This window comes from Globicephala melas, chromosome X (assembly GCF_963455315.2).
Source record: "Globicephala melas chromosome X, mGloMel1.2, whole genome shotgun sequence".
Taxonomy (NCBI): domain Eukaryota; kingdom Metazoa; phylum Chordata; class Mammalia; order Artiodactyla; family Delphinidae; genus Globicephala; species Globicephala melas.
The window spans coordinates 4,170,436-4,192,592 of NC_083335.1; the positions used below are offsets into that span (position 1 = coordinate 4,170,436).

Below are 22,157 nucleotides of genomic sequence, written 5' to 3' on the forward strand. Positions count from 1 at the left end.
TCTGGGACAGACACGCAGGGAACCGGATTTCTGTGCCCAGGAAAGGACATGATCACGTCTCTGTGTCTTCGTGTGGGGTGGACATGACTCCTTCCTGACGGGTTTCTCCTGTCCCTAGTGAAATACTCAGCACTGCAGACGCAGTCCGCGGAGCCACTGCCGCCGGAGCCGCCCCGGATCTAAGGGGCTGAGGATGCGAGGCCCTGCCCCGCGAGGCAGGCTGTGGGCACACAGGGCCGCTGCTTGGGACCCAGCTCCTTGTTTCGTTTGGACCCACGGCTGCCACGCTGCTCCTTCGATGTCATTGGCTTCTTGTCGTTCTCAGTTTTCCGGACGAGCTCTGGGTGTTCGTGAGTTTGGCTCGTGCGCCCGCCCTGCCGCAGGGCCTCCGGAGAGCCTTGCTGCGGAAATCCTTAGTGAGCTGGGGAGGGGGAGACCGAGCGGAGGGCAGCCAGAGGACACGCGTGCTGCAGGGCAAGAGTCTGAACCCAGGGCCCTGCCATCCCCTGCACGCTGCACTGCCTCGCTGGGCGGCTTTCAGCCGCAGGAGCACACCGGTGAGCGCCGGGTGACACCGCTCACATGCCACACCCAGGGGTGTTTTTATTTCTGTCCTTCGTTCCAGCTCCAGCCCTTATGCCACTGGGCTTCCTAAGCGCTGGTGCAAGTGGTGGCTTTTCATTTAAGTGAAAACGTGCATGTCACAGTATCCCTGCCTTGAGAGTTCAGGAATCTTCTGGATGTGTAGGAGGCTGTGGCTCTCAGGCCTAATTCCCGTATGATGCTGTGGGACCGGACGTGGTCTCCAGGCTGACAAGATTAGTTCAGTGAGTTTTCTACTGGGGCTGGGGGCGTGTGTGCTTATTTTGGTAGCAAAAGCTACAGACGTCAAGAATGAGCATCAGAGCCTGAAGCATGCCCGTTGGTTGCCTAAAGATGTACATGGTGGGGAGGGGAGGGGAAAGGGACGTTGGTTTGGTGTGGGAGCTCACCTGACTCGGCGAGTCTCTAGTCACCCTGCCTGTCCTCTGACGGACAGCGCGTGGGGGCCCGCGGGCACCCGCACCGGCGGCCGCCGTCGTGATTGGCTGGAGCAGAGCTGCCTTCCTGGAACATTTGTCAGGCCCACGTGTGGTCCTGATCCTGGGAGCGCTGCTGTCGGGCTGAGCTAGAGTCTAGAGCCCCGTCTATGGATAACGAGTTTGCGGTGTCAGAGAGCACTTCTGGAAGCATCGTGTGAGTCAGCAGGAAGGCGGGGTCCTATTAATCCAGCTTCACATGCTGCAGGACTGCTGTGTCAGCCCCTCCACTTCCGCTAGGTCGGGATGAGGCAACTCCGACTTCTTAGGGAGACAGTTGACATCTGAACAGACGCCGCAGCTTAGATGGCCTCATGTGTTCGTGTTATACAGGGCATGCCGTGGGCCCCCCGACACCCCCGCCTGCAGGCTCACGCCGGGCAGGCTGGATCGTGTGCGGCTCCCGGAAGTGAGCAGCAGAGGGGTCGCTGGTGAGGTCAGCCTGTCCCCAGGACCTCCCCGCCCTGCCCTCGTGGGACAGGCTGTTGTCAGCTTTGCCAGGCTTGTCCCTGCCAGGCTGGCCAGGGCTGATGTCCCCACCCCTCTGCTGCTGGGCTGGAGGCGGCCCTGAGGGACTTTAGGTGACAGCAAGCTATGAATGCAAAACAGGGTGACCTCAGGGCCCAGGGAGGGGCCGTGTCCTGAGTAACAGGAGTTGGGTAGGGATCAGGGCGGTGCTCGGAAGCTCATTGCGTTAGGAGGGCTGCTCACCAACGTTCCCAGGCATTTTAAAGAAGGAGACGAGGCAGCACTTGTGTGTGGTAAGATGCTTTTCTCCCAGCCACTGGGAAGTTTGGACATTTATAGAGAAGTCACAGTCACGGCAGTGACTAGGAAGTGACGTGGCCCATGTGATTCTGGGCATGGCCAGGCATGGCGCCCCCGGTGGGCCACCTCAGCTCTGCGGCGAGGCTCATCTGAGGTGAAGACCCTGAAATCCTATCTGTGATGTGAAGTCAGCGCCCTCTGCACATCCATTTTCTCAGTAGCACTGACTTTGGTTAAGAGAGACCCATCACGCTCTTGTCTATCTCGGTGCCCTCTGTGGCAAGCCCAGAGCCCAGCACCCAGCCCTGTGCCAGTGACCGGAGAGGCCTTGAAAGTCACTCACCCACCCACCCGTTTGCAGGGCTCACTCACATCCTGGGACGGGGTGTGGGGGACCGACACTGGCTGATGCCCGGGGGCTCTTGTAGCTGTGTCCACCTGGAGGCTGCACCGACCAGCTTGCCCGTCCCAGGCGGTAGTGGAGACCGTGAGTGAGCTAGAAAGGCCAGCTGACAGTATCTGATCACTGTCAGCTTAACTGGGGGCGGGGAGAGGGGGCTCAGTGTTTACGATAGCAACTCCGAGCCCCTGGGGGAAGGAGGCAGGGCAGCCTAGCCGGCTTGGGCACCCTCCCCCTGTGGCACCCAGAGAGCAGCGCCAGGCCCACCGCCTCGGCTGCTTGGGGTGGGGGTCAGTACCAGTTCTGAGGAAGAAGAGGCTGACACTGACCTCAGGATCCCCGGTACTTTCTCTGTGCTCGTGTTTAATTGTGAATTGTAAGCTCTCTCGTGTTCGCATTAAACGAAAGGGAGCCTAACGGACCCCTGTATTCTGACGGTGTGAAGGCGCTCCCTTTGTTAAGCGATGCTGCTTTTTCCTAATTAATTATATGGAGGCGACCTCCTTCCCCTCCCCGCCAGCCAAGGGCCTTTCTCAAGAGGGTTAGGGCTCTTGCACTTCCCCTCTTGCTGTGCGGCTTCGTGTGGGGCTTCCCGGGGGCGGTCCCCTGCGTGGCACAGGGAGCTAAGGCCGTGCCCCACGTCACGGGGGTAGGGAGGGGCAGAGGCAGGCCCCCAACAACTCGCGACTCCTAAGCCCACTGCTCTGCCTTCTTCAAAGAAAGCCAGTAGCCTGGGTCGGCTTGGGTGACGTGTGGCTGTCTGAGCCCGAGAAAGCGCAGCGGGGCCGGGGCCACGCATGCAGCGAGCTCTGCTGCGGACAAGGCGTGCGCTTGTCACACGGTGCGCCTTGCAAACTGAGAGGAGAGCGTGAGGAAGATGCGGGGCCGCTGGCTGGGCTTCACACTGCGGTGGGTGGCGCCTTCCTGCCATAGCGGCCTTGTAGTAAAATAGCACCGAGTCCTCAAACCCAGCCCCCACGTGACTCTGCCGTGCAGAAGTCGCTCGGGCGTCGCTGCCGGGGCCTACGGCTGCAGTGACTGCTGCGTGGAGAAGGAAAGGGACACCAGGCCTTAGAAGAAGGGTGGTCCGCAGGGGCTGGTGTGGTTTCGTCCAGGCCTCTTATAGCCCCGTAAAGGCCAGCATTCCCTCCGGAGACTCTGGGGCAGGGGGAGGGGGACCCCAGGGCTTCTCAGAAGTCTGTCCCACTTAAGATCTAGGACTCATGGGCTGGAAAGCTGGCCCTGCTTCCTCGGGGCCACACCTGCCTCTCAGGGGGTCCAGTCCTTTCCTCACATCTTTAGCATTTTCTCAAGGTTAAAGTGCAGGGGCGTTTCAGATTTTAAAATCAGAATAGTTACCCATTTCAGCCAAAATACTCAACTCTTCTTATGATAAATTGCACTTACAACTTACTTAGTAAATGAATTAAATCATGTAAGGGTACTTTACATGTACTAACTAACTGTGCTTGGCATATAATATAATGACATGTATTGAATGCTTACTAATTTTCCACAAGGGAAAAATCACCAAAAAAAAACTTACTTAAAAGGACAACAAAAAATGAGACCACAGAGCAAACATTATTTTAATTACGGATTGAAATACTGTGCATCAGATGATGCAAATACAATACTGCACCATAAAGATTTTACATTCTAGTACACTTAAATAAAACTGAAAAAAGAAGTGCTTAGGTAACAAAACTGGACTTCAAGTTGTTTTAGAACAGTTTTGTGCTAGGAACACACAAAGGAAAATGATCTGTTGTGCTGCTTTCAAACGGAATGGGAGCTTCTAGGGGTCCTCCTAGGGCCCAGGACGTTGACATTGGCAAGAACGACCCACTCGGCCTCTCTGGCTCTGTCAAAAGCATCCCCCAGTCCACACCAAGGTTGGCAGTCTTAGTGCAGCTGGGGATTATGTGATGATATTTCTGGGGAAAAAATGGGTCCCCATTTTTAAAAAATCAGTATGTCAATGTATAATCCAGTTTATCCCTTCGTAAATAAGGTTTCAGCTATGTGGAAAGCATGAATCAAAAGTTACGTCAATTAAAACAGTTTAGAAGCAAATCCCCCAGATGATAAAAATGGAGAATTGATTTTAGGTTATCAAATTACCTTGAATAAATATTTGATACCTTATAGATACCAGATAATCTTCTATAAGAATCAGAAGGTTCCAAGTTGAAAAAACATCTACTCTCTAAGTATTTGAGTGTAAAAAACCTTTAAGGATGTTTTCAAAAATCAGGTCCCTGTGTAGGGCTTGGGGTAGCATCCAGGAATTTGAAACCAACCAGATACTACAAGGCAGTTGCATGCAGGTCTGACCCGATGAGCTCCCCCCACTCAAAGGCAAGCTTAATTCCTGCAGCGCTGGGGTCCCGGGCGGGGCTGGCAGGAATGGGCGCGGCCCTGGGCACCAGGAGGAGGAGGGCGAGGCGCAAATGTGCAAGATTCTGCGTGACGAGCCACGCGGAGCAGCTCAGAGCTCTAGCTCTAGTGGATGGACCAGCTGACGGTCAATTAATTCCTGCCCAGACTGATGGAGTCCCAGAGCCCAGGCAGTGAGTGGAGGTGTGAGACGGGGAGGAGAGGCCCGAGTGGCTCTGAGATGAGGAAACGGAGGGAGGCGAGTGCTCTGCTTTCGGCATCCGAAGTCACAGCACAGTTGTTGCTTTAAAACACCGACATGCAGTGACGGGAATAAACCGAGTTGAAGGGATCTCGATAAAACGAGAACGATTATTTCAGACAGCAGATAACAGGCGAGAGCAGACCCGCTGTGACAGAGAGCTGTCAGCAGTGGGAAGTGGCAGGTCCCAGAGTCGGGTGAGGACAGAACACGTGGCCTTAAGTGGCCACATTCAAATTGTGCTTCAAATGTACCACATAAAAGTTAGCATGAGCTTGGTTTGAAAATTCCTCACCCAGTCCCGTCAAGCAGATGCCTCCTTGGGTGACTAGTCTAAACATAAAAAAAGGACGTAGGAAAATAAAGGCATGTTTCTCTTCTTTAAAAATACCTTATATGTACACAACAGGAAGTGGTACCGGAGGACCCCTGGCGCGAGGAGACCCTGGGGAAGACGGTAACGGCCTGTCTTCCCCGGCACAGAGTTAACTGAGAAACCCTGGAGGGGAGCAGAGAGCAGGAAGGAGCCATGGGGCTGGCCACGGCCTCTAGGGGAGTGGGGTGGCTTTTCACAAGGATTCCCCACCTTGAGCCTGAGCCCTGCGTTCCGCTCGCTTGAGTGTCCCCCACTCGGCCCTGGGAAAGCGCTGGCAGGAGGGAAAAGGGTGTTGACGGCACAACAGCACTTACGCTGTCCCCTAGCACACGGTCGGTCACTGGTGGAAAGCGCCGTCGAGACGCGGCGGGCACGGGCCTTAATCGGACAAGTCGCAGGCGCCCCGCCCAGGCCGCAGGGACAGCGGCGTCAGACCGACGTGTGCACGGGCGTGACCGAGTGTGACGGCGAGGAGCCCCGCTCAGACGAGGCCGAGGCGCGTGCGGCCACCTCCCGCTGCAGGTCCTCCACCCGCTTCTGCAGCTCCGCGCGGACAGCCAGCAACTCCTTGAGGTTCTGGTGGATGGGCGTCTGCGGGCAGAGACACGGGTCAGCGCCGCCGCCGCTCCCCAGCCTGGTCCCTGCCTCCCGCCCCTCGCCCTCACCGCCGCGGGCACAGGGGCCCCTCCCCGCGAGCCGTGGCCTGGCCATCCTCCCCAGCGGGTGCTCCCAACGCGTGCCTCGACTGAGGCCACCACCCAGCAGCATCGATGGCCATGGCCCCGCACACCCCCTGCACCTCCATTTCTAAATCTCTGTACGTCACGCTGCTAACTGAAAACCCTTCTGTTAAACCGGCACTTCCAGCACCTGGCAGCCACGTGTCTTCATCAGCCAGGATGGGCGCGGGCAGAAGGCCCCGGAGGGGGCAGTGCGGGGGGAGGGGCCCGGGCCACTGGCTCCCATCCCTGTTCACAAAGCCTCTGCCGGCCACGCCAGCGCCGCCCCCCGCCTCAGCCGATTCCTGCACCCGTTGATGCGCGGAGCAGAGAGATGCGAAGGGTGCTCCCGGGCCGTGGGGCCTCCCAGCCTGACTCTTCTGGCCACAGCACCCACTCCCTCCCGTGCTCAGCTCACAAGCTGCCCTGGGCACCTGCCGCAGCCCAGACGGCCCAGACCTGGCATTGCCCTCATGGAGCGAAGCAGACGGGGGAGGGAAGTCGCCCCCTGAGGGGCGAAGGGGGTATGGGGTGGGGTCTGGGGAGCTCCCCCTGCTTCCCCTTGGCCCCGGTCCAGCTTCTGCACAGCAGCCACCAGCCTGGGTCCTGAGCCCCAGCCAGGCTCCGAGACGCCACTGAACAGCCTCCAGTGGCTTCTTCCCGCCAGCCTGAAGGTAAGATCCTGACCTTGGCTTCAAGGCCCTGTGTGGTCTAACCCCAGCCTGCCTCCCCTGGTCACCCCTCACCAAGTCCTGCCTCCCCTGGTCACCCCTCTCCAAGTCCTGCCTCTTCTCCCCTCCTGCATTCCCGAACCTTCCAGGTTTTGGAAGATGCCACACATGTGCTGTCCCTTCTGCCTGGGGCACTATCACCCGACCCTTTTCACTCACAGACTGGGCTTCATCCTACAGGGACTGGCTGGAAGGGCACTTGCTCTGGGCGGGGGACTTTTGGAGACTCTGCACTCCTGCCACGCCTGCGTGTTTCATCATGACCTCCCCACGAAGTCTGGGAGCCGTCCCATCAGGGGTGCCAGTGGTGACCACCCCAGTGCACAAAGAGGGAAGGTAGGAGACAGGTGAGAGAGAGACGAGACCTGAGAGTGAGTGACCAGAGAGGTGAGCACATGCGAGGGATGAGGGACAGAGGGACAGGGACGACAGAGTCAGACAAGGCAGGGGCGGCGGGGGGAGGCAGCCAGGTGTCTGCAACACACGAGGGTGCTCGGTAACCCACACAGAAGCGGCTCAGAACACACTCCTGACTTTGGCCCCAGGAAGGAGAGAGAAGGCGGCAGTGTGGGAGTCCGATGGCAAAGGCCCCCAGAACAAGGGAAGCTGCCTTGTTTGTTGCTGATTCCAGAGGCCGCTGCGAGGTGGAGAACAGCTCCCCTCTTAGCCTTGGACCTACTGGGTATTTTCTTGTTTTGTGGGACTTGATTCCAGTCGCTTTGCGATCAAGCTACCATTACTAACAGCCAGGCCCTGGGGTCAGAGAGAGGCGAGCCACGCGGGTAACACACGACTTCACACCCACCCAGGCCCGAGACTCTCATCTTAGTCTCCACGCAGCCTTCGTTATCTTTTCTCACACGTTATCTTCATTTACAGTAGACCAAAGGCATGCTTGTTTGAGAAAATGCCCACCTCGGGGCCAGTCGCCCAGCGCTAGCATGTGTGACACAGAACGCCACAAGAGTCCCACACAGCCATCCTCTGATGGCGGCGCAGGCGGCCCCCTCCAGGCAGCTATCCTAGCTGCTCCTCCTCAAAGAGGCCAGCCGCCTTGTGCCCCTGCTTTTCTTTTCTGCCCCCCGCCTCTGCTCTGGCCAGCCCGGCTCTCTGCCCCATCACTGGACACCAGCCTTCATGCTGATCCCCTGGCCAGGCCCCGCTGCTGCCCTCCCCGTGCCTGTGCTGCGCTGCTACCGTGAGCTTCCTGCAACGCTGCGGTGGCCCACAGCCCCTGCGATCAAGGCCTCACTTGAAGATGCAGGGGGGACGCACAGAGCTAGACCACCCCCTGACCGCCCTCCAAGCACTGTGCCGGGCTCTGTAGGGATCCATTTGCCACTCGCACCCCCGCGAGGTCTCAGGAGGCTGGGGACCTTCCCCGCAGCGGGCACTGCCTCACCGCCAGGGTCGGGGTCTGGCCCTGGCCGGGGCGCCCCCGCCAGCCTCATCCCGGAGCAGCGATGCCTGCGCTTCTCATGATCGTCCTGAGCTGAGTGTGCTCGGGTGAGTACGAATTCGCGTGCTTTCGAGAACAGAGGAGCGTGCAGCATGCAGGCTTGAAGAAGGAGTTGGGGCCTGTCCTCACCAAGTTCGTGACCAGCACAGGGCCAGGCTGGTAGCGCCAGCAGAGGGAGCCAGGCGGGTGAGGGGGGCGGGGCGGCAGGAGACCTCAGCCCTGGTGTATTTCTAACAACACAACACGTAGGAAGAAGCTGCCAGAGGCCTGGGTGCCTAAGTGACTCAAGACTGGAAAGCAGCGCTCCAGGGGCCCTGGATTTGGCAGCCTAGGACCACGAGCCGGGTCAGGGCACCGGGTCAGCGCAGAGCACCGCTCTGGGAGCTCGCCTGGGGGTGATTCAATCTCATCACAGCGCTTGTGTCGGGGGCCAGCCTTGCAGAATGCCACATCTAAGAGGAGAGGGAAAAGGTGAGGAACACCACCTTGTCCCTGTGGCCTGGAGAAGGGAATCCGGGAGCTGAGATGACAGACCCAGAGGCCTGGAGCGGGGGCGGGGCGGGTGACAGGAGGCCGCCAGGCGCCAAAGGGGCCGTCGCAGGACTGACTTTGGCTACACGACTCCAGAGTCACAAGGCAAGACACGTGGGTTACAAGAGGGAAGGGGACAGGTTTGGGGACCATGCTTGTGAGGTGGCCTTTTGAAGGCCACGGCCGATTCTGAACTGTCCAGATGCCATGGAACTAACAGGAGGGGTGCTCGTTGGCACAGGCGTGAGCACAGGACGCCTGAAGTTGGTGACTGATGGCTTACTGGCCACGAAACTGAAAACCTGTATTTTGAATACTGACCACCGACCAAAGAAGTTGCCTAACTGTATACTGTTTGTTTGGTTTCATGGGAAAAGAGCTGAGACTGTGCCTCAACTTCCGATGTTGTTCAATAAAGGGAACATTTTACAACTCCTAAAAGTTGGCATTTTTGCGACTCAAAACACACATTACATCCAGAACCCTGGTGTTCGGTAGGTAGAAACGTGCTCTGGCCCTGCTGGCGCCCAGCATGTCTGCGCCGGTGTGGCCGTGCCCGCTGCCCTGGCCACTTCAACACGGGAAGTAGCTAGTGGCCCCATGCCCGCGTTAGACATTTGCCTCATATGTGGTGACAGAAGGGCCCTCAGAGTAAGTGCAGGGGCGGGTCAGGTCAGGGAAGGTTTCCTAAGAAAAGGTTCTCTGAGCATCCCCTGTTGGCATGGTGTGAGGCCGAGGGCAGGGAAGGCATTCTGAGGTCAGAGGGTTTGAGGGGCCCCTGGCGGGATGTGGCATCCATCGCAGGCCAGGAGACGGGCATAGGTGGGGGGCGACGGGAGGCCCGGTTCAGGGGCTGCTCCGGGAGAAGAACAAGTACTGTGCTGAACAGGCCCTGATAGTGGCCTTCTGGAGAACAGTCCTCAGGTCTCCAGGGCAGCGCAGCCAACTCAGAGGGTTAGAGGACAAAAGGGCTTCCATAGCTGAAGCTTCGTGGAACTGGTGCATGGAGCAAGGAGGCAGAGTAAGGGAAAGAGGAGGCGAGTGGCGAGGCGAGGAGAGGCGAGTGGTGAGCCGCGCACAAGCAGGAAGTGGTGCCCCAGGCGGCAGGCTGCACTGTCAGGACGGAGCCCGAAGCCAAGGCTACAGCAAGCGAATTTCTAGCATGGAGGGAAGGTTAGTGAAGTGACGGCCTTGTCAACGTTCACATGCCACGCAACTGAGAGGGACATGAACGGTTCAGTCCTCCCCGTGGTTAGTGGGGCTTGGGGACTATTACAGGTGTCCCTCCTAAATTCATAAGTTGAAATCCCACCCCTCAGTACCAAAGAATGTGACCTTATTTGCAGAGAGAGTCTTTACAGAGGTAATGAAGTTAAAATGAGGTCAGTAGGGTGGCCCTAATCCAGTATGACTGGTGTCCCTATGAAAAGGGGAAATCTGGACACAGATACACATAGAGGGAAGACGATGTGAAAAGGCACAGGGAGCAGATGGCCGTCTACAAGCCAAGGAAAGAGGCCTGGAACGGATCCTGCCCTCACGGCTCCCAGAAGGAACCAACCCTGAGACACCCTGATTTTGGACTTCCGGGCTCCAGAACTGGGGGACAATACACTTCTGTTGTTGGACCCACCCAGTCTGTGGGACTTTGTCACGGCTGCCCAAGCAGGAGGAGACAGATGAAACATGCCTGGAGAGGCTCTGAAGGTGCAGAGCAAGAGGGAGGGATCAGCCAGGAGGGGGGCAGAGAGGAAAGACGTATCTGCACATCCGGGGCCAACAGAAGTGATGAGGTCAAACTGGGCCCTGGAGACGTGCTCCTGGTGCACGGCCAGTAAACCCGAAGATAATTCAACTTTAAAAAAAAAGAAAAAGCCCAGAACCCTCAGTAGAAAGCCACGTGCCCGTGGAGGTGAGGGCTGGCGCCTGGTCCTCCTCAGCCACACCCACCATGTCCCGGCCACCCAGCTGGAAGAGCTCAGCCACTGAACGCCAAGGGCGACCACAGCTGGTTGCCTGGCCCTGCTGTGCACTGTTCTGTAATATTTTTTCAATCTCAGGAGATGTTACAGTGAAAAGGGAGGGGGAAACGACCCCTTCCTCAAGGGGGTACGTGCTCTGTGACTCGGCACGTGCCCTCTTTCTGTTGTGCTACCAGAGTCTATAAGCTGTGACCGAGTCGAGTCATCGGAAGGACTGACAAATGCAGTAATTTACAACACTTCATCAGCTGTGTACCTTCACTTAATTCTGCACCACCATCCCTCCTTGGGCAGAAAGATATGCTTTTTTTGAAAAGAAAAACAAAAAGATACCTGAGGCCTCATTCGTGGATTCCATCGCACGTAATAGTTTACCCATAATTCCAAATGACTCAGACTAGTAACAGGATATAGGACGTGGTTTTCATAATTCACAAAGAAGGGATTAGAAAACTCATCCAGCTGGCTATTGGTATAAGACCATAGAGATATAGTCTTTGTATACACATCCTGAAAAACAAAAAAGGAACACACTGAAATAAATTCAACTTCATAGCCTCAAGAATTTGTACCACGTGGAGAAAAGGACTTGAATAATGAAGGGGGTTCAACTGATAAAAACCAGGAACATTTACTAAGTCCCACCCCATCCCTCTGCACACATGACCCAAAAACAAACTAGTTACTGTCCTAGAAAAACGTACTGCTGAGTTAGATGACATCTGGCGACTGTGTCTGTTTGAAGGCAGAATGAGAACCTTCTAACAATCCCAGGATGATGGGGCCCATATTTAACAAATACATTTTTTATTCTTTTTTGCACCTTGCTTGTGTGACCCTTAATATTAAGGACCATAGGTAGAATTTACAGATAAGATTCCTTTCACTGGAAAATCATGGCTATCTGGGGGAAAACCTGTGGGGTGGCAGGCTGAGGAAGCCTTATATAGAGAATATATCATTAAATTATAGATCGCCACCTCCCAATTTTACAGTACACTGTAACTTTGCATTGCTCATCGGAATGCAGGCACCCAAACCCACAGGCATGATGGGGCAGATCGACATTAAACGTGGATCAAGTACAAAGCCAAAGTGAGAAAACAGTGAGGCCAGGAGTGTTTTCCACCATTCTGCTGCTCCCAAGCCAGCTGACTTCTCCCCAAGTTATCTAGACACAAGAGATTAGGATCTCTTCATATTTTATATTTACAAGAGAAACACCAGCAATAATTCAAGGGACCCCAAATAGCCAAAACAATCTTGGGAAAAAACAAATTTGGAAGTCTCACACTTCCCAATTTCAAGACTTAACTACAAAGTTGCAGTAATCAATACAGGTGGTACTGGCATAGGATGGACAGACATAGACATACACATCAATGAAATAGAATAGAGAGTACAGAAATGAACCTTCACATTTATGGTCAACTGATTTTCAACAAGGATGCCAAGAAAACTCAATGGGAGAAAGACAATGTTTTCAACAAACAGTGCTGAGACAACTAGATAACCACGTGCAAAAAAATGAAGGTGAACCGTTACCTCACACCACATACAAAAAGTAACTCAAAATGGATAACAGGCCTAAACATAAGAGCTAAACTCTTAGAAGAAAACATAGGCTTAAACTTTCATGACCTTGAGTTAGGCAATAGTTTCTTAGATATGACAACAAAAGCACAAGCAACAATAAGAACCAAAAAAACCCAGATAACTTGGACTTCATCAAAATTAAAGACGTGTGTTTCAAATGACACCATCAAAGAAGTGAAAATACAGTGCACAGAATGGAAGAAAATATTTGCAAATCGTATCTGATAAGGGACTTATGTATGTAAAGAATACATAAGGAACTCTTTCACTCAATAATAACAAGATAACCCAAATAAAGATGGGCAAAGGATCTGAACCAACATTTGTCCACAGACATATACAGTTGGCCAATAAGCACCTGAAGAGACGCTCAGCATCATTAGTCATCAGAGAAATGCTCACAAAAATCACAATGAAATACCACTTCACACCCAACTGGGATGGCTAGAATCAAAAAGATAAACAATAACAAGTGTCTACAAAGATGTGAAGAAAATGGGACCCTAAGACATTGCTGGTAAAAATGATAAATGTTGCAACTGCTTTGGAAAGCAGTCTGGTGGTTTCTCAAAGGGTTAAACATAGAGCTACCATATGAACCCACCAATTCGACTCCTAGGTGTCTCCCCAAGAGAAGTGAAAGCATATGTCCTCACAAAACCTTGAACATGAATGTTCATAGCAGCAGTATTCATAAGAGCCCAAAGTAGAAACAACCCAAATGTGCATCTGCTGATGACTGGATAAACAAATTATGGTCCGTCCATACAATGGAATATTATTCAGTCATGAAAAAGGAACGACACACTGGTATATGCCAAACATGGATGAGCCTTGAAAACAGTATGCTTAGTGAAATCAGCCAGACACAAGAGGACAAATACTGTATGATTCTATTTATACAAAATGTCCAGAAGAGGTGAGTTCATAGAGACGGAAAGTAGATTAGTGGTTGCCGGGGGCTGGGCAGAGGGAGGAATCGGGAGTGACTGCTAACGGGTATGGGATTTCTTTCTGGGGTGATGAGAATTTTATGAAATTAGATGGTGGGGATGGTTGCACCCTGAATATACTAAAAACCACTGAACAGTCCACTTTAAAAGGGTTAATTGTATGGTATGTAAATTATATCTCAAGAGAGCTGATTTTTTAGAGTACATTTTGATTTAAAAAAAAAGATAAGACCATAAGGATTTAAATTCTACATATGAACCATATTGTTCTGTTGACATTTTCTTTAAAAACAGCTTTATTGAGATAAGTCACATACCATAAAATTCACTCATTTAAATTCTTTTTCTTCATTAGGAGGTTAACAGGGCCCCATCACACTGGGCCCTCAGGAATGTGGACTTCACCCTGATCACAGTGGGAAGCCACAGGGAGGTTTCAAGCAGAGGAGAGGCACGTGACCAGTCTGAAGTTTGGGAGCGCTGCCCTGGTCGCTATGCTTGGATTCACTGGAGGTCAGAAATGCTCGTTTCTGGGCAGCTGCCTTAGTTCCAGATGCAAGACTGCGGGCTGGGTAGGCTTCAACTAGGCTTGTCGTGGTGGAGTAGTGAGGGGTGGCCAGATTGCAAATCCATCCTGGGACAGGGCTGGCAGTACTCACTGAGGGACTGAACGTGGCAGCTGAGGTGAGGGCGAGGGAGGGATTGAAGATGGCCCCTATGTATGTGGCCTTAGCATCTAGATGGGCAGAGGTGCCACTGAGTGGGATGCAAAAGGGTGAGGGAGGAAGAGGAAAACAGCATTTGGATCCCCAAGACAGATGAAGCTACCTGGAGAGAGAACAAGAAGAGGACCTGGGCCCGGGTGACTCCAAGTTTAGAGATGGGTTAAAAGGAAACAGACGGAGCAGGGAAGGCCAGCGAGGTGGGGGAGAACCAGAGAGGGCATAGGGTGAGGGAGTGGTCAAGCTGTGCGCTGAGAGAGAGGGAGGCGGGCTCTGGGGGCCTGCCGTTTTCTCCTAAGTTCTCGAATGTTCTAGCACACTAAACCCGCTGGCAGAAGTCCTTTTCTGTGAACCAGAGGACACTCTTTAAGCTGCCTTCTCCCAATGCTTCCTCACTTTTGATCATTTCTGTCTTTTATCCCAAAGTGAGGAGAAAAGGAAGAGGTAAATCTAACAGAGAAGCTTGGTAACTGCTCCTTTATCAGCTTGATGGAAACAAAGTTGAGCTTGCTACCTCGGGAGAGGTTTGGGCTCATCTACAGACTTCCTTGTCCATGGTCTCCCAGTACCCTTCTGCCCAAGAGCACAGAGAAAGACGAGCAGCATCATAGCATTTGGAGATTAGGGGGTCCAGAGTCTAGTCCTGACACTAGAGACCTCAGGGAGCTGTGGGCTCCCTGGGCCCCCGCACCCATAAAGGAAGGGGCTTTCGTCAACTCAGCTGGAAGATTAGACACATGCGCTGGGGCTGGTGAACCCTGGGAGGGCATTTCGTGCAACCCCTCCATTTACAGACAGCAGCAGGGTGAGACCCAAGTCCCCTCTCCATTTCAGTCCCCCTTCTGCAGTGGCACTTAGTGGGAAAGGCACTCGAGCAGTCAGGAAAGCCAGAGGATATAATACACTTACCTCTTTCAGTCGCTGCTGTTCACAGTTGCACAAGAAAGTCCCAAAGAGACAGCTATAAAGGTGATCCAAAATTGTAATCAAGAATAGTTCATTAAACTCGAATGCTGAAGGAAACTTAAATGGAGAGAGAAATAAGGTTTAGTTTTAAAGTTCAATTTCTAAAACAAATTGGTACTAAGTTTTTTGTGAAAGACAGCTAAGCTACAACTTGGAATATAGTCAAAGATTAAAAGGAAAACTGAGGCCATGTAGAACTTAATTGTCTCCAGGTTCCAGGCCAAGCTTATAGATCTGGCTGAGAAACAACCTGAAGCGACAAAAACTGTTGTACTTTTCAGTGCCTAAGAAAGCTTATGGAGCTTCCACTTCTCGCCACGACGACAGAACAGCCTGCATTCATCCTTGTGCCAGAAACAACTAGAGAGCTGGACAAAATATATGACCCAGCTGTTTGTAGACACTGGCAACAGCCAGGAGCACAGGACTGTGATAACCACACCCCGCCCCAGCTCAGAATGGAAACCAATGAGACAAGTCCTACTATTGTCCCAGCTTCCCTTGTGGAAGCACATTCTGAGTCACAGAGAAGGGAGGGGGATTCCCAGGTAAGTGACTGAAGAAGAAATAGAAAGTCCTTTTCTATTAAACAAACAACTCGAAATTAAAAGCCTTCCCACAGAGACAACTCCATGGACATACATCCCCAGATTCTTACCAATACGTAAGCACACTGAACCTGGCAATATACAATGTAAAAGGGGTAACACCACATGGCCAAGTGGGGTTTGTCTCGGGAATGCAAGGCTGCTTTAAGAGTTGAAGATCAAGGTTACCAAAAACAAAAAAAAAAAACAAAAAAAACTATTACTGTAATTCGCTATATTAACAGAATAAGGAGGAAAACCACATGATCCTCTCAATTGCTGTTTCAGGTAATTCTTAATGGGGCTAGCAGAATTCCAGCAAAGAATTACCACTGCCGTGAGTTTCTAGCCAGTAGCTGACATTTAGTAGCCATGATAGAGACGATCTGGAAATGATGATAATGATCCTAGCAGCAGGCATGTACTGGGAGCCTACCATGTACCAGAATTCTAATGTAAAAACATAGTGAAATATTCATCACCTATTCAGTGAAGCAAAGGCAATTAGAACAAAACCAAATAGAATTACCCATCATATTTTTGTGCATCAGTGTACTTTAAAGATCTATTCCCTAATCAGAGATGTTTGCAGACTGTCACAACTAATTCTGTCATCTCTAGAGTGACAACCAGAGTCACTGATGGAAAGTTTATTTTTTAAGCTTATCTTTATTACTTTACTAGACCAGAGACAAGCTTCTCAATTCGAAACAATGGTCAATGCAGGACTGTCCAAACTCCATCTGAAATTGTTATTTTCCTCACCAGGCTGTGACATTAGCCAACCTAAGGAATTCTGCTCAGCGGCCCTAGATTAAGATTTGCCTCTGTCTACCTTAAGGACTGCTCTCAGAGAAACACATAACTTTTTTTTTAATCTTGTTCTTAGATGAACTAAATCAATGATGAACCAAATCAATGATGAACTAAATCAACTAAATCTGGCCAAGTACATTATGTCAATTTTTTCTAGTATTTTTCTATGCAGCTTAGTCATGCTCTGTTTATAAGTTATTGGCACCAAGAAATTTATGAATTTTAAGCAAAAATATAACAGTTACATATATACTGAAGCAATTAAATCAAGGATAGAAATGGAAGGTCTGTATTTCATTTTCAAGCGTTTAAAAATATACATTTATCAACAGGACAGCAAAGCTTCTATTGACATATTTTTGAAGTCATGAGTCTTTAGTCCTAACCCTGAGCCCGCATTCTGGATCTGCGAGCTTGGTTGGGCGGGCCGTGGAGGGGGGCATCGCCACTGACTACAAGCCTTACTCCGGCCAAGTGGGAAGCAGGTATGGGAGGTCAGGGTGGGCGGGGCTCAGCCCAAGCCGGTTGGCACCCGAAACACGGGGACACAAAGGCTCCATCTATTCATGTTAGGTCAGGACTGCTATTCGCATCCGAAGGGCATTGTGGTGTTAAACTCAGTTCAGGAAACATTTCATCAGAGGAAGTAGCAACTGCTAGATACAAATACAAGATTAAGCCTCTGTGATTCACAGTTTCTTTTAGCCTTTTCTCCTGGAAACTATACCATACACTTTAAAAAGTGTGGTCTCAAAAACCCCATAGAAATCCATAATGAAATTCTGCACCTCTTGATGGACAAAAACATCAACTATTAAACCGATCCAAAAGCGTAAAAAGTCTGTTTAAACTGGGGTTATTGCAGAGTGTCTTTGAGACTCTTCTCTGGAGTCCTTCAATGACTTTTTCCCTCAGTTCCTTTGATATCAATTTGTGCACACAGACTAGTTCATTTCATTGAGATGTCTAACAACGTTACACTGACTTAGCTTATTTGATTTAGCAGTAGGAAACCTAAAAATAAGTTAATCTTGTCACATTACTGCATCTTTTCTGACAAGCTACATATCTCATTCACTTGTAACTTAATTCATAGTTAGACTGATTACTGGTGTGTCTCCTAATGCATTAACAATGGTATTTTAAAAGAAATTAATTATACACATTTCACGGACAGAATCTTAAAGCTTGTAAGAAGCATCTGAAACCTAACACAAACCCCTCATTTTCTTTCTTAAAAATCAAACATTACAAAAATTATATAAATTAGACATGAAAATAGACACTAAGCAATATGAAGAATGGAAGTCAGTTTGAAGATGTTACACACACACACGCACACACACACACACACACACACGCACGCACGCACACACGCACTTTAGGCAGTTGGGAGGAATAAGCTACTTCACATCCACAAAAATGGTGCTTATCCCTTCAGAAGCATCAGAATTATTTTCTGTGTTCAGCCTTTTTATGTAATTTTTCTGAAATGTATTTCATATCTTCCTGTCTTAACCTGAATGTAACCATCATTTAATTTGTTACTGGCTTGGAATCAATACAAATTGCGAGTACATGGCACTACAAAACAGTAAGACTTGAGGCCAGTGTCCGTGCCTTTTGAGTATGTGTTTGCTGTTCCCTGTTACTCATACCATCGGGTGCCCGCCGCTGAGACCACCCCTCCTCTACCCCCACCCCTCTACCTAACTGGCTGCTTTGAATCAGCCGGGAACTGCGCACTCAGATGATGCAAGAGCCCAATCAGCTTGGGGAAGCTGGGTCTAAAAGTGCGAGGAGGTTCTAAGGGAGGGCCTGAGGACTCTGTGAAATGTACTTCGGCTGCTTAGAACCCCACGCCAGCCCAATTATTTTCTAATTTCTGAAGGCATATCTATCTATTCTCTCATGATCCTTCCTACTCCAGTGTGATCTGTGGACCAGTAGCACAGCCTGGGAGCTTGTTAGAAATGCAGACTCTCAGGCTCTGCCCCAGACCCGTGAATCAGAACTGCATTTTGACAAGATCCCCAGGGTATCTGTGTGCACAGTCAAGTTTAAGCAGCACCCCAGTAGAGCAGAATCCCTGGAGGGCTTGTGAAACAGAGTGCTGCCCCCCATCCAGGGTCAGCAGGTCTGGGGCGGGGCCTGAGAACCTGCATCTCTCAGTTCCAGGGAGGCTGAGGCTACTGGCCCCAGGACTGCACTGGGAACCACTTGTCTGGATCACTTGTCCTGTAACTCATTTTCATATCAGAACCACCTGGGGAGCTTTTAAGAACTACACACACCTGGGCCTCTCCCCAGGCCCACAGGAAGAAGGGTGTCCAGGGGCAGGGCCCAAGCAGGCGCATCGTTAACATGATATGGTCCCCTTCGTGTGCCCGAGGCAGTCAAGGCCAGACCTCCAGGTCAACAGGAAGGAGAGGGCCCAGGCCATGCTCTTCTATCCTCTCTTCCCCATAGTCCCACCCAAGCAGGCACTTTGGAAAGGGCTCTGCATTTTGCTTGCTCTTTCTGCCTCTCCCTCGCCTCTGTCCCTCTCACTGTATCTCTGCCTCTATTTTGGTTTCCCTCCTGTCTCCGGTCCCTCTGGCTGTCTCCGGCACTCTGGCTTGTTCTCTGGCTCTGATTCCAGGTCCATTTGCATGGCACAATGTCCTATCGTGAGGGTAAGACCCCAAACTTGGGTTTCGACGCTGGAGATGAGGGAAGAAACAGCACATGCCTTCTGGCCTGCTGACCATCGGGCCGAGTGGCTTAGGGAAGGGAGACCCCTGCGTGGCCACCTGGCTTACCAGGGCCCCACGCACTGCCAGGTAAGAAATGACAAGACGCTCAGCAGCTTCGTATCTGCCACCGGTCCTGGGACAGTCCTTTTCCTCCTCACCTTGGGGTGGGAGGGGCTGTGGCCTGGGGCGGGGCGTAGAGGGTCCTGGATTCCCTGGTCTCCACCCCCTTTGTTCAGTCACATCCCCATTTCTAACTCCTGGGAATCTTCCAGTACCTGCCCAGCAGCGGGCTGTGTGTGCTTACCCTGACAGAGAGAGGGCAAGTGAAAGAAAGAGAAGGACTGAGGGGCAGGGTTTGCACAGCTGCCGGACAGCATGACGGACAAAAACTGCTTGCAGGAGAAAAGCACCTTTAGGTGTGAAGTTGGTTTCCAATTTTCTGCTTATATTTCTAAGTAATTAGAATCAAACTGAGTTAAATAACAGAAGGGGTCATATTTAACACACACACATCTTCACTTTGAACGAACCTGAAATTAAAGTTTGTCTTCAACTTTAAGATATGCTTAGATCAGACTATAAAGGTCAGAAATAGACTTGAAATCTCTCACCTGTCTTGTCATTTGCCAAACACAGTCAATAAACTGAAGAAATATAGGGGATCGGTCAGCATCTGCATGGTTGTCATTGCCATGGCCCACTCGCTGAAAACAATCAAGAGGTTAAACATTTTAATGTATGCCATGGTCCTCTCAAAAGTCACTTTAAATTGCCTGGTGGCAAGAAGCATGTCTCATTTATATGTCCCAAGGCCTAACAGAATTCCAGGCACATAAAAGGCACTCAAAAACGTTCATTGCGTTGAACCGACTGCCATTACTCTTAGGAAACAAAATTTCAGCGTCCTGTTTTTACACGTTGATTGCTTTATAAGTGCCCTTTAGTGTAGTGGAGATGGAGAAGTCATAAGCAAAAGGCCAGCCGACCTTCCAGTCCACCCCAGCCACCACGCCAAGTGCTTGGTGTCAATGTGGGACCAGCAATTAGCAGCTCACAAAGCACATGACGACTGCCGTTTTCTCCACAAGTGTAGTTTTTTTCCCCCATTTTTCAGAAATGTCAAGAAGTCTGAGAATCAAAACAACAATTAACAGTCCACAAGTTTTAGCCAATTCTGCATGACTCAGAGAACCTCAAAGCCTCACTGTTGAAATGGTAATGGGGAGTCTTCAAGGCAGTTCGGGATTGTATCTCCAGGTTTTCTTCCAGTTTTAAGACATAACTGATATCCACTATTGTATATCATACCTTTTGATATTTTACAAGATGTTAATAGATTCACATTAAAAGGTAAAAGATAATTTCAAACACATAAACAGGACTGACAAAAACACTGAAAATGTCAAGTTAAAAACAGCTCACAAGTGAGCATTCTAACAAAAACTTCGAGTAATTTGATGCCTAAGCAAAAGGATGAAAAGGAAAGTTATGAAGATACAAGGCAATCACCACACAGGAAGATCAAGAAATACTGGCCTATGAAATCGCCACCAAGAAAGACAGAAAAAGAAATAAATGATCAAGTCAACATGAACCCCTCAAAGGAACAGTATACTGTCTTCTTTTTTTAAAAAAATTTAATTGTAGTGAAAACTACATATCAAATTTACCAGCAAAACCATTTTAAGTGTATAGTTCAGTGGCATTAAGTACATTCACACTGTTGTACAAGCATCGCCAGCATCCGTCTCTAGAACTTCCCAAACTGAAAGAGTAACTCCCTATTCCCCTCCGCCAGCCCCTGGACCCCCTCATCCTCCTTTGTCTCTACAGATTCGACTGCTCTAGATACTTCATACACGTGGAATCGTGCCGTTTGTCCTTTTGCAACTGGCTTCTTTCATTTAGCATAACGTCCTCTTAATTCATCCGTGTTGTAGCAGGTATCAGAATTTTCTTCCCTTTGGAAGCTGAATGACATCCCACTGTATGGGTAGACCACAGTCTATTTACCCGTTCACCTGTTGATGGACACTGGGTTACTTCCACCTTTGGGCTACTGTGAGTCATGCTGCTATGAACATGGGTGTGCAAGTAAGTGTCTGAGTCCCTGTTTTGGGGGTATATACTCAGAAGCAGAATTGCTGGATCATATGGTAGTTCTATTTTTAAGTTTTTGAGGCACTGCCACACTGTTTTCCAGAGTGGCTGCATGTATTACATTACTTCTGTACTTCTATATAAAATAAGTTGTGGAACCTACTCCTCAGTATTTAAGGCACCAGGGGAAGTTTTGCACTGACAGTTTACAACTTAAGATCCATTCTTTCTTTTAATAGAGACGCATTGAACTCTTACGGTGCGTGCAAGGCGTCCCCCACCCAGCCCTTAGGATTTCTGGTGGTTTCATGGGGTCCAGTGGAGGCCAAGCCCCTGGCTAGGAACCTGGGGTACACTATACATGAGACCCAGCATCTGTGCTCAATGAATAATTCACTTGTGGTTTAGTCGCAGGAGAACACCTGTAAACAACAGAGGCGATAAAGTGTGCCGGGGCTTCCTAGTCTGAGACACATATGGTGGGGCTGCAAAGGAACAAGCAGCCATCCCAGGATGGTCTAGAGGAGGAAGCTAGGCGGGAAAGTCACGAGTCACGGTCATGGAGGAGGTCTTACTTGAGATAGAACTTGAAGGACCAGGAGGAACTTGCTTCTGGCTGGCCAGGGATAGATTCTATGAGAAGCAGTGGGGAGGCTCAGGGGGTGGGGGGTTGGTGGCGGCCACCAGGGGTGCCATAAGTAGCAGGGCATGGTTGAGGCAAGGCGAGAGAGGTGAGACGAGGTTGGAAAGGTGGGCCAGGGCCAGATCACCAAGGGCCCCAAACGTGGCGCTGAGGAGTTTGCCCACAACCCAGTAGGCCGTGGGCACTCAGAGGGGTTTGTGCTGGGGAGAGCCGGCACCAGATCTGCTTTATGTAATGCCCCATCTGCTACAGTGGGGACAGTGGGTTGGAAGGAGACAGGGAGACTGCCATAATAGTCCCGAGGGAGCTGGCCAGGCCTGAACTAAGGGGGATGGAGTGGCAATGGGGAGGGG

General features: G+C 50.9%; 2 protein-coding genes across 10 annotated transcripts in view; one reads left to right on the forward strand and one right to left on the reverse strand.

Moving 5' to 3' along the window:
• The window catches only part of CD99L2 (CD99 molecule like 2), a 112,362-nt gene extending 109,683 nt beyond the window's left edge, over positions 1–2,679 (forward strand). For all 3 annotated transcript variants that reach the window (XM_060292922.1, XM_060292921.1, XM_030846966.2), the window contains one exon: positions 119–2,679. In XM_060292922.1, coding sequence (XP_060148905.1) covers positions 119–183 — 65 coding nt within the window. In that variant the 3' untranslated portion in view covers positions 184–2,679. The remainder of the gene's footprint in view (positions 1–118) is intronic.
• Positions 2,680–3,818: 1,139 nt separating this feature from the next.
• Positions 3,819–22,157, reverse strand: part of MTMR1 (myotubularin related protein 1) — a 76,042-nt gene continuing 57,703 nt past the window's right edge. For 6 of the 7 annotated variants that reach the window (XM_030846961.3, XM_060292916.2, XM_030846960.3 and 3 more), the window contains 4 exons: positions 19,673–19,765; positions 14,867–14,980; positions 11,020–11,196; positions 3,819–5,855 (listed from right to left, as the gene is read on the reverse strand). In XM_030846961.3, coding sequence (XP_030702821.1) covers positions 5,694–5,855; positions 11,020–11,196; positions 14,867–14,980; positions 19,673–19,765 — 546 coding nt within the window. In that variant the 3' untranslated portion in view covers positions 3,819–5,693. Of the gene's footprint in view, positions 5,856–11,019; positions 11,197–14,866; positions 14,981–19,672; positions 19,766–22,157 lie in introns of those variants that run through there. The other variant, XM_060292920.1, reaches the window with a different exon arrangement.